The 16,848-nt window shown below is 40.3% G+C and overlaps 1 protein-coding gene across 1 annotated transcript; it reads right to left on the bottom strand.

The window, feature by feature from the left end:
- Positions 1-1,359: 1,359 nt before the first annotated feature.
- GSC (goosecoid homeobox) lies at positions 1,360-5,348 on the bottom strand. The gene is made up of 3 exons (XM_077249982.1): positions 4,901-5,348; positions 2,355-2,614; positions 1,360-1,709 (listed from the first exon to the last, which is right to left on the bottom strand). The coding sequence occupies exons 1-3, from the start codon at positions 5,217-5,219 to the stop codon at positions 1,557-1,559; spliced, it is 732 nt and encodes a 243-aa protein (XP_077106097.1). The 5' UTR covers positions 5,220-5,348; the 3' UTR covers positions 1,360-1,556.
- Between the last annotated feature and the right edge of the window lie 11,500 nt (positions 5,349-16,848).

Raw genomic sequence — 16,848 nt, forward strand, 5'->3', positions numbered from 1 at the left:
GATAGATAATAGATAGGTAGATAATAGATAGATAGATAGATAGATAGATAGATAGATAGATAGATAGATAATAGTTAGATAGATAGATCGATAGATAGATAGATAGATGATAGATAATAGATAGATAGATAGATAGATAGATAGATAGATAATAGATAGATAGATAATAGATAGATAGATAGATAGATAGATAGATAGATAGATAATAGATAGATAGATAGATAGATAATAGATAGATAGATAATAGATAGATAGATAATAGATAGATAGATAGATAGATAGATAGATAGATAGATAATAGATAGATAGATAGATAGATAGATAGATAGATAGATAGATAGATAGATAGATTTTACACTGGAAAAACTTCTAAAAAACGACAAAATCCAAGATGCTTGTGAGCTCTGTGAATGATAGCTTTCTATTAAACTAGATGGATAGTGAGATTTATTTTATACTTTAATAACAAAAAAATGAAAAATGTTTGCAAATTAAAAAACAAATTACATGTGACATCTGTGAAGCACAGGGTCAGTTTGCACCCACATTATATAGAAAAAAATCTTGAAAAATATTTAAAATCTTGATAGAATATGATTCATATGTGATGTGTAGATATGATGCATTGATAGAATAGAATGAGTAGATTGATATGATAGATGGCTCTATAGAGAGAGAGTCTGATTTTATATAGAAAAAAAAATGTAAAAGCTACAAAGTCAAATTGCTTGTGAGGTCAGTGGATCGCCATTTGCTAATAATATATAGATAATAGATTTCTTTTACAGTTAAAAAATAGAAACAGTATCAAAAACTGCAAAATCCAAGCTACATGTGAGGTCTATGAAGCCAAGAGGATCAGCTTGCCACCACATTAGATAGATAGATAGATAGATAGATAGATAGATAGATAGATAGATAGATAGATAGATAAATAATAGATATTGTATACATTCTATCTATCTATTTAAGTCTTGGCTGCCTGGGAGACCCAATTTGCAGCCCAAGAGCTGGAATGTTCTCTGCTGGAGCTGTCCATCCCTCCTTCCTATCTCTGCAGTGTGACAGCCTCCTGTGACTGACAGTTCTCCCAATGCAACAATGTATCACTTCATCCAGTGTAACACAAACAAACACAAGTGATGGGAGGGGGCACCGGACCTACAGACTCAGGATAATGATTTACTTTCTCGGTCGCTTCTTTCTCAGTTTCTTCCACCCTGAGGTGAGATACATTCAGAGGCAGCGCTTGGTGGACTACAAGTACAAGCCATCGGCACTTACCTTCCTTGTCCTGTCCTTGCACAAATGAGGGGCACAGAGGGCACAGACAACACGGTGCAGCCACCATCTGTTTATTGTCGGGAAATTCCTTTAACTTACGGTATAAATAGCACATTCGGGTACAGTGTATATCTGTGCGACATGTCTGCGACACACGGAGGTTATTATATACAGCAATGATATCTACAGGCTATGTACAGGTCCCGCATGTGTGCAGCGCAGCAGCTCCTGTCAGCCTCCCTCAGTCCACCAGGGCCCAGCATTAGTCCTGGTCAGCAGTCCGAGTCCAGGTCACTTTTGCTCTGCTCCTCTGTTTTCTCTGTGGAGGATTTGGGAGCTTTGCTCCATTTCTGTCCATTTTCTGACTCCTCTGATGAAGATCTCTTTTGTCTCCTCCACTTGGCCCTGCGGTTCTTGAACCAAACCTACAAGAATGGCAATGATGGGATTACTGAGGAGGAGGACGGTGGCGGCTACTTCTAATAATGATCACCATTTACTGCCTGTCTTACTTTTCCAGAAACTAATCTAAGTTATCAACTACAACACTCAACAAGCCCCGAAGCTGGATGTATGCTGAGAGTTGTAGTTGTCCAGGTGGGGATCATTGGTCTTAATAAATTATTCTTTAACAGATATAATTTCTTATTACAAATTAATAACTTTATTTTTTTTTATAGTGGCAAGATAAGGGTTAATTTGATAAAGTTATATTAGGTATAAAATAGATATTTGAGACAAAGTTGGCATTATATTTGTTGGGCACATAGAGCTGGCGCTGTATAGGGTAACCCTGGAGGGGGTTGGTTATTGGGACAGTGGCAATGCCAGGGTTAATGTAGAAAGGTTATAGCATCATGCAGGAGTGAGGGTGCTGGCAGTGCATGGGTTAATACAGTGTCACATCAAGGAAGTTCCTAGAGCATTGACATAAGAAACTTAGAGGGAGAACCTAGACTCTGCCCCATGGGTTCTCCCTGGAGCCTGCTGGCATGGTTGGAGGTGAATGGGTTAATAAGGCGCAGGTGTCACCTACAGGACATAGGTTGGTGACAAGAGCTCGGACTCACCTCCACCTTCTCCTCCCTCAGGTGCACCCTTCTGGCCAGCTGCTCCCTGGTGCCCACATCTGGATACTTGGTCTCCTGGAATAAGTTCTCCAGCGCCTCCAGCTGCTCATCAGTGAAGATGGTCCTGTGCCTCCTCTTCCTCCTGCAGTGCAGCTGGTTGAGGAGCTGTAGTTCTGTCCTGGACAATGTGCCCACATTCATGTAGGGCAGCATCTGTGGGGGCACTGGGGGCATCAAGACCGAACCTGCCCCTTCATAACCTGAGGAGGAAAGGGGGCAGTTAGTGAGTGAGCTGTACCTCCAGCAATGCCCTCTGTGCCCCTAATCTGCCCCTAACCGCACACTACTCATCACTGGCATCAGGAGACGCAGGATCCAGGAAACCTCCGACTAGTGTGAACACAGCCCAGAAAATACAGCAGGCTGCTGTTATTACAGAGGGGCATCACAATTACAATGACATTATAATCTATTACTTACATTTTGTTTAACTGTTTAAAATCATTATTACATATAATTAGACCATAACCAAGGATTTCACTTCATTGTTTTTTCTGGCACCTTATTTCATTAATATATTGCAATATAATATGGATTTATTTCAATAGTAATCGTACCAGATGTAACTAGATTAATTATTTTAGCGTTTGTATGAAACTTTTCTACACCTTCTACCTACACAAATATATATATATATATATATATATATATATATATATATATATATATATATATATATGTATGACGTGTATGTATATAAGTACATAGAGAATCTATTTCTGAGTGAATATAGATACAAGTGTGAATATAATGATTTATTCCTGCATCTTCTGTATATGGAGGGCTTGATTGTTGCATGTAGTTTGATCCACTATTGAGGAACTTTCCTATCAGACACATTTTCTCCTTTCTGTATTTGTCCAGAGTAGTTGTCATTACTGTGATAATAGTCTTCTGACATTTATCATTGTTGTTGTGATTGTTACTATTCTGTGAGGATTGTGATAAAACACTGATATCTGTATCAATCACAACAAGCACCATGTAGTGTATAGTTGTCAGTGTGTTAGGATCAGACTCCTCTGCTGTCTGCTGCAGATACATATCACACATGGCAGCTTGTATAATGTGTCCAGGGCTGCAGGACCGGCGCATAGCTACTATGGAAACTGTGCAAAGTGATGGGGAAGATGGAGCAGAAGTGATGGGAGTTAGATGATAGATAAAGATTAAATAGATGGAAGCAATAGATATTGGATAGATAAATGCTTAGACATATCTGATTGATAAAAACCTAAACGTGTGTATGTATATATTTGATAAAAATTAAATAGATGAATGCATTGTAGATTGTGAGCCCTCGCGGGCAGGGTCCTCACTCCTACTGTACCAGTTATGACTTGTATTGTTTAAGATTATTGTACCTGTTTTTATTATGTATACCCCTCCTCACATGTAAAGCGCCATGGAATAAATGGCGCTATAACAATAAATAATAATAATATATATAGCATAAGTAAATGGGAAAATATATATGAAATTGATAAATACTTAGATATGTATAAAGCATAGAAATGGAGATATATATAAATATGTATATATTAGTCAGATACATAGTTAATGGTAGATAAAATAGATGGATAAATGGATTGATAGATAATAGATAGATACATAGATAGATACATAGATAGATACATAGATATTTAGATGGATAGATAATATAATAGATAATAGATAGATAATAGAGAAATAATAGATAGAGAGATAAATAATAGATACAAAGATACATAGATTAATAGATACTAGATAGATAGATAGATAGATAGATAGATAGATAGATAGATAGATAGATAGATAGATAATAGAATAGATAACAGATAGATAATGGATAGATGATGGATAGATAGATAGATAGATAGATAGATAGATAGATAGATAGATAATAGAGAGATAAAAGATAGATAATGAATAGATTATGAATAGATAGATAGATAATGGATGGATAGATAGATAGATAGATAGATAGATAGATAGATAGATAGATAGATAGATAATGGATAGATTATGAATAGATAGATAGATAGATAGATAGATAGATAGATAATAAATAGATAATAGAGCTATAGATAGATAATAGATAGATAATAGAGAAATAATAGATAGAGAGATAAATAATAGATACAAAGATACATAGATTCATAGATTAATAGATACTAGATAGATAGATAATAGAATAGATAACAGATAGATAATGGATGGATGATGGATAGATAGAGAGATAAATGATAGATAATGGATAGATAGATAGATAGATAGATAGATAGATAGATAGATAGATAGATAGATAATAGCTATAGATAGATACTAGATAGATAGATAGATAGATAGATAGTAGCTATAGATAGATAGATAGATAGATAGATAGATAGACAGATAGATAGATAGATAGCTATAGATAGATAGTAGCTAGAAGCCCACACGTGAGACTGCCCGTGTCCTGAGCCGCACTGCTGCCTGTGCTCAGTGTATACAGTCTGTGCTGTTACCTGTGGCCGCGGGGACGCACGAGCACTGTGTGGCCCCCAGAGGTTGCAGGGCCCCGCAGCAGGAGGGCCCCACCGGAGCCTGTACATGTAACTGTCCGTAGTAATAGTTATTGAACCCCAGCCTGGATCCGTTCACCGCTTGCAGGGTGGTCGTGGGGGCCACTGCCCTGTTGTAAAATCCGCTGTACTCTGCGCCCCCATAGATGGACTCCCCCAGGCCGGGGAAGAGCACGGGTCCATTCTGGGGGAGCAGCACCGACTCCTTGCAGCGAGGCCTGGCTGCCAAGATGTTGTCAATGCTGAACATGCCAGAGGGCATCCCACGGGGCAGGGGCGCAGGAAGAGCCGGGCACAGGGCGGGTGCTGCCGGTGGGGGGCTCCTCACAAATCCTTGGTTGGGGTGATGTGGAGGGAGTATACTGCTCTGCTGCTGCTCTGCTGCTCTGCTGCTGCTCTGCTGCTGCTCTGCTGCTTGTCCTGTCTCCTTCCTGCAAACTTTCTCCAGCCCCATCCCATCCGTGCGAGCTTTTTATACCCCCACCACGTCACCCTGGCCGAGACCCCGCAATGTGCACATCCCCTGGAGCAGCACCAGGGCCAGGGCTGGCAGAGGAGGGGGCAGAGCGCCGGCTGATGGGGCTGATCTGGAGATGGAGACTTCTTAATGAAATCAATCTAATCCCCTCCGCTGCTCAGCGCCCCTCACACTCCGCTCCGCAGCCCTGGGCGCTAATTGCACCGTGCTCTAATCTGATTAATGCCATTGTGCTAACATCGGGGGCTATTAACCCCTTCATTGTGTGCGGATTAATCAGTGCGACTTCCCTGTTAACCCTTCACCTGCGGCAGGAGTGACCAGACCCCCACACTGAAGACCCCGGTGAGTCCCTTCTGTACAAACTTTTATCTCTGTTTTAGGGAATTTCATGCAACAAACTTTTTTCTGCATCTTGTGAGACATCCAGGAGTCTGATAATGGACACAATGTAACAGTGCGGACAAATAAGAAAACAGATTAATAAGTCGCATAAAACCATCAGATAATCAGCTGCTAACAGATTTCAGTGGCAGCATTTGGGGGGTAATGAAGGATCTGGGGGTGCAGCCGGATCATCAGGGAGGTGGCAATAAGTGAGTGATCCATGGTTAATAGGTGAGATGGGGCTGCAGGTAGTTTGCATCTATTAAGACCTGGGGCTGACTGTCTGGGTGATTGGCTGCAGCCTCGAACTGTCACGACTGCTGCCTACAATCCACAGGAGGCGAGAGAATCACATTAGACTGTTTGCCCATCAGAGATTTATCAGAGAGGAGGAAATTGTACCAAGCAAATCACCACAAACTATTAGTCTCTGTGTACAAGGAACAAATGAATGGGCCACAAAAGAATGGAAATAAGCTGCATTAGTCTGAACAAGTTGTGCAATGTCCCCCCCCCCCCCACACATATCCCTCCTATACCCCCGACCTCCCCCATTATTATCACTATTATACTGTATGGGAGACAGACATATATTAGAAAGATATATTTGGTAGATAGATATGTGAGAGATAAAGAGAGATGGAGAAGAGTGATAGATGGATATAACACAAATAAGCAGATAGATATGAGATCGCAAGATAAGGAAGAGAAGTATATACAGTGGCTTTACAGAAGGCGAGATAGAGATAGAGATGGATAGATATGAGTGATAAATGGATATTAGATAGATAGATATATATGAGGGGTAAAAAGAAAGAGGAAGAATAAGAAACTAGCTTTACAGAAGGATGGATAGATAGGTGATCGCTATTAAATAAAGACAGAAAGAGGAAAGTGAGAAAGGAAGGAAAGAATGAAACATACAAAGTATGCATTCACTAGCTTTCTGTACAATAGATCAGAAAGATAAAATACATAGATGTTAGATAAATGACAGATGTGAAAAAGAAAATGGAAGAAAACACAGAAGAAAAATATACCACATAAATATGATAGGTGGAAGGAAAGATAGAGATAAAAACTTTGATAATTTATAGATAAAAGATATGAGATCCATAAAGCAGATGAAAATAATATCCTATACATCTACGTAAATATGATATGCAGATCAATAGATTTAGAGACAGATGGATAATAGACAGCTAGATATGAGATAGATAATAGATAGATAATAGAAAGATGATAGATAATAGATAGATAGATGATAAATAGATGATAAATAGATCGATAATAGATGATAGATAATAGATAGATAATACATGATAGATAGATAGATAGATAGATAGATAGATAATAGATAGATAATAGATTGATAGATAATAGATGATAGATAGATAGATAATAGATAGCTAATAGATGATAGATTATAGATAGATAATAGATAGATAGATAGATAGATAGATAGATAGATAGATAGATAGATAGATAGATAATAGATGATAGGTAGATAATATAATAGATGATAGATGATAGATAAATAATATACAGATGATATATAGATGAAAGATAGATAATAGAGAGATAATATATAGAAAAAAAGAAAGACAAAAAGCAGCACAAAAAAGATTGTTGGGTGCAAAAGCCTCCCAGGCGTATACCAAACCTTGTAAATTCATCCTTAAAAATGAAGGCAGCACACTAGTAGATAAAGATTCACGAGCAGTTTAATGGTCCATATATGACGTTTAGGTCCAAGATGAGGACCTTTTTCAAGCAGTAGATAATAGGTAGGTAGATAGATAGATAGATAGATAGATAGATAGATAGATAGATAGATAGATATGGGATAGACAGATAGATAATAGGTAGATAGATAGATAGATAGATAGATAGATAGATAGATAGATAGATAGATAATAAAGAGAGTAAATGTCGCCACTTTGGGCTTATAAATAGCACCTCTTTCACATTTAACTGGCGTGCTGCCTCCATTTTTATCTTCTAGATAGATAATAGATAGATAGATAATAGATAGATAATAGATATATAGATAATAGATAGATAATAGATAGATAGATAGATACATAGATAGATAGATAGATAGATAGATAATAGATAGATAGATAATAGATAGATAATGGACAATAATCTGACTGTGTAGAACCACTTAGCACATGGTGTCACTTTCTCACTATTCTTGAGATGACATTTTCTGTCCATCCTCAGAGGTCGCACACTATCTATCAGAGTCAGACACAGGATGTGACACTGTACTTGTGGCTATAGCTCCTGGGTGCAGTTTTCTCTTAGCCCCTTGGTGCCTTGTGCAGACTATGCGCCTTCTGCAGTGATCGCAGGGATCATTGTATCTGTTTTCTTAGAAAATGTATCTGCAGTCTCCACGGCTTCTGTGGAACCACAGCTCCCAAAACGTTCTCCCTCCTCATTCTGGTGTGGGCTTTCAGGGCACGCTGGGAGTTGTAGTACCACATTTGAAGTGCGCATCAAGTTGTACATTATAATCTGCTCTGGATGGCGCATCACAATCAGTGGTGTGCGGGACCACCAGGATCCCAGTAATCAGCGCTGCCCGGGACAGTGGGGGCGATAATCCGATGAATGATGGAGATATTGTGCGGCTGCAGAGAAAATCTCCGCTGCGCCTGATGCGCGGAACATTGATTTCTGCCACATCTCCGCTAATCACTGCTGATAATACCGGCCCCAGCCATCATACTAGGGGGACTACACCCGGCGATGATGAGAGTGATTGTTTATATCTGGGATTGAGAGAAAAAACAAAACTTCCCAATAGTCCAGCATTACTGTGTCCACTGAACAGCAAACCTGCCACATATTCTATCTATCTATCTATCTATCTATCTATCTATCTATCTATCTATCTATCTATCTATCTATCTATCTATCTATCATCTATTTAATTATCTATCTATCTATTATCTATTTATCTATCTATTATCTATCGATTATCTATCTATTATATATTTATTATCTAGCTATCATCTATGTATTATCTATCCATTATCTATTTATCTATAATCTATCTATCTATAGATCTATCTGTCTATTATCTATTTATTTATCTATCTATTTATCTATTTATTATCTATTATCTATCTATCTATCTATCTATCTATCTATCTATCTATCTATCTATCTATCATCTATCTATCTATCTATCTATCTATCTATCTATCTATCATCTATTTATTATCTATCTATTATGTAGCTATTATCTATCTGTATATCTAATCAATAAGGAAATATCACAAATATGCAACATCTTGATGTTAGATTACTTTCAGGAAGAATATTTAACACCATCTTTTCTTAAGCTTTTTATTGATTGAAAGGGAAAACTAATGTTTTCCATTCTCTAGAAGAAACCTAAGTGGCTGAATGATGTGGCTGTGTGCACAGTGGCCGGGGCGGCAGCCATGCTTGTTCTCATGCTGCTATGTGGCAGGTTCTGGCCCCAGGTCAGTAAACATGGAGTCATTATCAGCCTCAGTCTATGCTGGGATCAGCCCCTGCTCCTGTCATTCAGCCCAGTGACACCCATACACCCTCAATCATTGTCAGAGGAGGAGGACAGGGCGAAATCCAGGAGCAGAGCCATCAGGACTGACGGTGGGGAAGAGACCTCTGAATGGGATGGAAGGGCTGTGTCATCATGTAACATTATCTGCAGCCACTTATCCCCCTGCCCCCACCCCACAATACAGGTAGCAGCCATTATATATTATGTGAACACTACTTTACAATAATTTTAGGTTGAGCCATAAATCTGGATCACATTTTAATTTCTAATGCTTCCTATTTATATATAAGTAGAAGCATTTAGTGTAATTTTGTATTAATTTTGTGAGATTGAATTGTTGTAATGCATCTAAAATAATGAAAATGAGGGAATTTAGCTGGTTGCTTTACTAAATCTCTTACCATTTGTGTCCACAGCTCCTTTGTAGACCCATGTGTCTTCATCATGTATTAGTCCATTCCATCTAGGGATATGATGCCAGGAAGAGCAGTCATGGGCACAGAGTGGATAATCAAATAGGGAACCAACCCTGCACATTGGACCCTGCATCCCCTAAAGTGTAACAGTCCATGTCCTCAGTGATAATCTGGTGGTCACATTATGGTAACAGTCCAGGGGCTGCTCCCATGCACCAGAGACCAGTGTGCGACTCACGGGGGGTCTTGTATATTGCGCTTTTCACACTGATCAGTTACGAGATCTGTCCCGAGTTAGTACAGGAGACACCAGAGTATTCTATTTGGGTATATTATTTACTAAATCATTTATTATTATTCTGTGACTTATTTATTGTTACATTATGTTTATGTTCTATTTTATATTATATATTTCCATGATTATATATACACAGTGGGGGAAATAATTATTTGATCCTTTGCTGATTTTGTAAGTTTGCCCACTGACAAAGACATGAACAGTCTATTTTAAGGGTAGGTTAATTTTAATATTGAGAGATAGAATATCAAAAATAAAATCCAGAAAATCACATTGTATAAATAAAAAAAAAAAAAAGTAAGATTACACTGGCGCTGTCCTATAGAACTGTACGTGTAAGCTGCTGGCAGCCTGGCAGGTAGGATGTGCGAACCTGCCAATAAGAAATGTCCAAATCAAAAAACAAACAGAGGGCTGCCGCGCTAAACACCTATGAACAAATAAACATATAATGGTGCCCACCTTCTCGTATCCGCGTCCACCCGTGCCTTCACACTCAGGAGTGATGGAGCGGCTCTGCTTGGTGTGTGCCCGGAGTGGCTGGTTATGCGGATGGCTGAGCTGGGTCCGCAGATAGGGAGCGTCCTCCCTTTGCACCCCAGACAGCTCTCAAATCACCCACTGCAGCAGCCGGCGATGCACCTCGGCCGAAAGCGCCACCGTGTAGTAGCGTGGTGTGTGGGGGGCGTGGCTTAGCGGTGACGTCACCTGTCCGTAAGAAATGGACATGTACAGGGGCCAATGACCGACGCGTTTCGAGGGACAGGTGACGTCACATTGTATAAATGTTTTAAATGTATTTGCATTTTGCAGTGAGAAATAAGTATTTGATCCCCTACCAACCATTAAGAGTTCTGGCTCCTACAGACCAGTTAAACGCTCCTAATGAACTCGTTACCTGCATTAAAAACAGCTGTCTTACATAGTCACCTTTATAAAAGACTCCTGTCCACAGACTCAATTAATCAGTCAGACTCTAACCTCTACAACATGGGCAAGACCAAATATCTTTATAAGGATGTCAGGGACAAGATCATAGACTTGCACAAAGCTGGAATGGGCTACAAAACCATAAGCAAGACGCTGGGTGAGAAGGAGACAACTGTTGGTGCAATAGTAAGAAAATGGAAGAAATACAAAATGACTGTCAATCGACATCGATCTGGGGCACCATGCAAAATCTCACCTAGTGGAGTATCCTAGATCATGAGGAAGGTGAGAGATCAGCCTAAAACTACACAGGGGGGAACTTGTTAATGATCTCAAGGCAGCTGGGACCACAGTCACCAAGAAAACCATTGGTAACACATTATGCCGTAAAGGTTTAATATCCTGCAGTGCCCGCAAGGTCCCTCTGCTCAAGAAGGCACATGTGCAGGCCCATATGAAGTTTGCCAATGAACACCTGGATGATTCTGTGAGTGATTGGGAGAAGGTGCTGTGGTCAGATGAGGTGAAAAGTGAGGTCTTTGGCATTTACTCAACTCACCGTGTTTGGAGGAAGAGAAATGCTGACTATGACCCAAAGAACACTGTCCCCACTGTCAAGCATGGAGGTGGAAACATTATGTTTTGGGGTATTTCTCTGCTAAGGTTACAGAACTACTTTACCACATCAATAGGATAATGGATGAAGCCATGTACAATAAAATCCTGAGTGACAACCTTCCTCCCTCTGCCAGGACATTAAAAATGGGTTGCGACTGGGTCTTCCAGCAAGACAATGACCCAAAACATATAGCCAAGGCAACAAAGGAGTGGCCCAAAAAGAAGCACATTAAGGCCATGGAGTGGCCTAGCCAGTCTCCAGACCTTAATCCCTTAGAAAACTTATGGAGGGAGTTGAATCTCTGAGTTGCCAAGCGACAGCCTTAAAATCTTAATGATTAAGAGATGACCTGCAAAGAGGAGTGGACCAAAATTTCTCCTGACATGTGCGCAAACCTCATCATCAACTACGAAAAAATGTCTGACTGCTGTGCTGGCCAACAAGGGATTTGCAACCAAGTATTAAGTCTTATTTGCCAGAGGGATCAAATACTTATTTCTCACTGCAAAATGCAAATAAATTTATAACATTTAAACCGTGTGATTTTTTGGATTTTGTTCTTGATATTCTATCTCTCAATGTTAAAATTAAACTACCCTTAAAATTATAGACTGTTCACATCTTTGTCAGTGGGTAAACTTACAAAATCAGCAAGGGATCAAATGCTTATTTCTCCCACTGTGGTGTGTATGTATATATATATATATATATATATATATATATATATATATATATATATATATATATATACTGTATATATATATATATATGCAGTGTATATATATATTGCATGTATATATACAGTATATATATATATATCTACTATATAATTGTCTATGTCTGTCTGTCACGGATATTCATTGGTCGCGGCCTCTGTCATGGAAATCCAAGTCGCTGATTGGTCGTGGCAAAACGCCCACGACCATTGCCACGACCAATCAGCGACAGGCACAGTCCGGTGGCAAAATGGCCGCTCTTTCCTCCCCGCAGTCAGTGCCCGCTCCATACTCCCCTCCAGTCAGCCCTCACACAGGGTTAATGCCAGTGTTATCGGAGCGTGGTGTAACGCACTCCGGTAACGCAGCTATTAACCCTGTGTGACCAACTTTTTACTATTGATGCTGCATACCAATCAATAGTTAAAAGATCTAATGTTACAAATAATAATAATAAAAAAAAGGTTATTCTCACCCTCTGACGTCGCCCGCTGTCCTCGGCCTGGGACCGGAAGCTGCCGCGTACACAGGCGCCATGACTTCAACGGGCCTTCGGAAGGTGAGTATAAGTTTATTTTTTATTTTACGTCACTGGGCAATATACTACGTTACTGGGCAATATACTACGTGGCTGGGCAATATACTAAGTGACTGTGCAATATACTATGTGGGCTGACCAATATACTACATACTACGTGGCTGGGCAATATACTACGTGACTATGCAATATACTACGTGGCTGACCAATATACTACATACTACGTGGCTGGGCAATATACTACGTGGCTGGGCAATATACTACGTGGCTGGGCAATATACTACGTGACTGGGCAATATACTACGTGGCTGGGCAATATACTACGTCACTGGGCAATATACTACGTTACTGGGCAATATACTACGTGGCAGGGCATTATACTACTTGACTGGGCAATATACTACGTGGCCGGGCAATATACTACGTGGCTGGGCAATATACTACGTGGCTCTGTGCTGTATACTACGTGGCTGGGCAATATACTACATGACTGGGCAATATACTACGTGGCTGGGCAATATACTACGTGGCTCTGTGCTGTATACTACGTGACTGGGCAATATACTACATGACTGGGCAATATACTACGTGGCTGGGCAATATACTAGGTGGACATACATATTCTAGAATACACAATGCGTTAGAATCGGGCCACCATCTAGTAATATATATATATATATACAGTATATATATATATATATATATATATATATATATATATATATATATATATATATGATCAAGATGGATAGGAAATAGACATATGGAGAATATATAGATATTTCTGAAGTACTGAGATAGATAAATATGAGATGGATATGAAGATAATAGTTTAGATAATAGATAAATCTGAGATGATTAGATCTTTTGCTTTGAATGAGCAAGTAAGACACCTTATTTTTACCAAATAATTATTCCTGTCTTTTGAGATGTGCACATATATATTAGCAGATGAATGTAGGTACATAGGTATAGATATCTAGATGAATGAAAAAGGAAAAAGCAATGATGGTGAAGAATTGAGGATAAGTTCTAAAATTTTAATTAAACAATGACAATTCCCGTTTATATAAGAGCCTGTTTATGATGAATCAGGCACAGAAAATAAATCTGTTCCAATGGTTTCATGTTACTCTCCGCCAGGCTGATAGATGTCGATCTACCTTTTCCTCCACTACTTGGATAGTATTCTGTGCTTATTCTACACAGAGGCTGGCAGTAGTGGGATAGGATGTGATATGTTGCTGTGATTTGCTCACAGAATTCTATGTGCTGGAAAAAAGTAACAAACGCTCAATTATACAGGTTGGATTAAGTCAGAATTGGGGTTTAAAACCCCTGAAACTAAACAAGATTGTTCCAATTTCTTTCAGCTCGCTGAGATCAGCTTTTCCAGAGAGAAGGCACAACTTGGGTATATCATTAGTGCAAAGTTTGCAGCACAGAGGGTCCCAAGGTGCCCACTTCTGTCTCCAAAGCATCAAGGAGCTTCTGTTACAGACACATAAAGGAGAGCATTATGATGAGCTATTGAGCACCAAAGCGCCCAAACATTTTTGCACAACATTGTTGTGAGTCATATAGCATGAATAACAGAATGTCAAAGTTTGAAGTTACCTCCAGGGTCATCGTGTCCAACACCTTGCTCAATGCTGTCCAGCCTCTGAAGACTTCCATTGAACGAGAGCTCACCACTTCTCCATGTGGGACATGTTCAATGAAAGTCCAAGTGGAAGGAGCATCATTGGATGTTATGTGAAATGAGCATCCATGTGGGTCATATAGCATAAGTGTCCATGTGGGTCATATAGCATGAGCGTCCATGTGGGTCATATAGCATGAGCGTCCATGTGGATCATCGCACGAGAGTCCTTGTAGGTCATTTGGCATGAGTGCAGGGCCGTATTTAGAGTTTCTGCTGCCCTAGGCACTTTTAGTGCTGCCTCCCCCTTTGGTGAGTATGACACTATCGGCAGTGACTTTGGCAAGAATCGCTAATGTGAAAGTCGCCTTTTGCAGCAGATCCGGCAGTTTTTCTGCATCTGCTGCGTAACGGATCACTTACGGCAACACTGCGTTCGGCGTTATTCATTCCCTATGGGATTTGCGGCACTTTGCCATGACCTGGCAAATGCGGTACCATACCTCCCAACTTTTGAAGAAGGGAAGGAGGTATAAAGTTTGCGGCGCGCATAGTGCAAATTTTAGGCCACGCCTCTGACCACACCCATTTCACAACTAGTCACACCCATATCCATGTCCCAACCACAGCCATTTAGCACTGCTGATCACACTGTTTTATATACAATAATTATAAACAAAAAAAAATATGGCCACACAGTGCTCCATACTGTATAATGGCCACACATGATGCTCAATACTCTATAACGGCCACACATAAATCTCCATACTATAAAATGGCCACACACAGTTCTCCATACTGTATAATGGCCACATATGATGCTCAATACTGTATAATGGCCACACATGATGCTCAATACTATATAATGGCCACACATGATGCTCAATACTGTATAATGGCCACACATGATGCTCAATACTGTATAATGGCCACACATGATGCTCAATACTGTATAATGGCCACACACAGTTCTCCATACTGTATAATGGCCACACATGATGCTCAATACTGTATAATGGCCACACATGATGCTCCATAGTGTATAATGGCCACACATGATGCTCCATAATGTATAATGGCCACACAGTGCTCCATACTGTATAATGGCCACACAGTGCCCCATACTGTATAATGGCCACACATAGTGCTCCATACTGTATAACGGCCACACACAGTTCTCCATACTGTATAATGATCCCACATGATGTTCAATACTGTATAATGGCCACACATGATGCTCCATACTGTATAACGGCCACACCTGATGCTCCATACTGTATAATGGCCATTGGCCACACATGATGCTCCATACAGTATAACGGCCACACATGATGCTCCATACTGTATAAAGGCCACACATGATGCTCCATACTGTATAACGGCCACACATGAGGCTCCATACTGTATAATGGCCATTGGCCACACATGATGCTCCATACTGTATAACGGCCACACATGATGCTCCATACTGTATAACGGCCACACATGATGCTCAATACTGTATAACGGCCACACATGATGCTCAATACTGTATAATGGCCTCACATGATGCTCCATACTGTATAATGATCCCACATGATGCTCAATACTGTATAATGGCCACACATGATGCTCCATACTGTATAACGGCCACACACGAGGCTCCATACTGTATAATGGCCACACATGATGCTCAATACTGTATAATGGCCACACATGATGCTCCATACTGTATAACGGCCACACATGAGGCTCCATACTGTATAATGGCCATTGGCCACACATGATGCTCCATACTGTATAACGGCCACACATGATGCTCAATACTGTATAACGGCCACACATGATGCTCAATACTGTATAATGGCCACACATGATGCTCCATACTGTATAATGATCCCACATGATGCTCAATACTGTATAATGACCCCTCCTCCTGTATGCATGGCTCATCTCCCTCCCTCCCATATGCATGGCTCATATCCCCCCTCCTGTATGCATGGCTCATATTCCCCCTCCTGTATGCATGGCTCATATTCCCCCCCCCGTATGTATAGCTCATATTCCCCCCCTGTATGCATGGCTCATATTCCCCCCCCCTGTATGCATGGCTCATATTCCCCCCTGTATGCTTGGCTCATATTCCCCCCTGTATGCATGGCTCGTATTCCCCCCTGTATGCATGGCTCATATCCCCCCCCGTATGCATGGCTCATATCCCCCCCCTGTATGCATGGTTCATATTCCCCCCCCCCCGTATGCATGGCTCATATTCCCCCCTGTATGCATGGCTCGGTCGAGAGGTGACCCGGGACTTATGAAAAAA

Source organism: Ranitomeya variabilis, chromosome 1 (genome assembly GCF_051348905.1).
Source record: "Ranitomeya variabilis isolate aRanVar5 chromosome 1, aRanVar5.hap1, whole genome shotgun sequence".
Taxonomy (NCBI): domain Eukaryota; kingdom Metazoa; phylum Chordata; class Amphibia; order Anura; family Dendrobatidae; genus Ranitomeya; species Ranitomeya variabilis.

What these genes read in the sequence shown, in the direction of transcription:
- GSC (XM_077249982.1), bottom strand. Translation starts at nt 5,219, where the DNA reads ATGCCCTCTGGCATGTTCAGCATTGACAACATCTTGGCAGCCAGGCCT. An exon ending in GTGCGTCCCCGCGGCCACAG is followed by an intron (nt 2,615 to 4,900) that starts GTAACAGCACAG and finishes TTTCCTCCTCAG; the next exon opens with GTTATGAAGGGGCAGGTTCG. An exon ending in TGAGGGAGGAGAAGGTGGAG is followed by an intron (nt 1,710 to 2,354) that starts GTGAGTCCGAGC and finishes CCATTCTTGTAG; the next exon opens with GTTTGGTTCAAGAACCGCAG.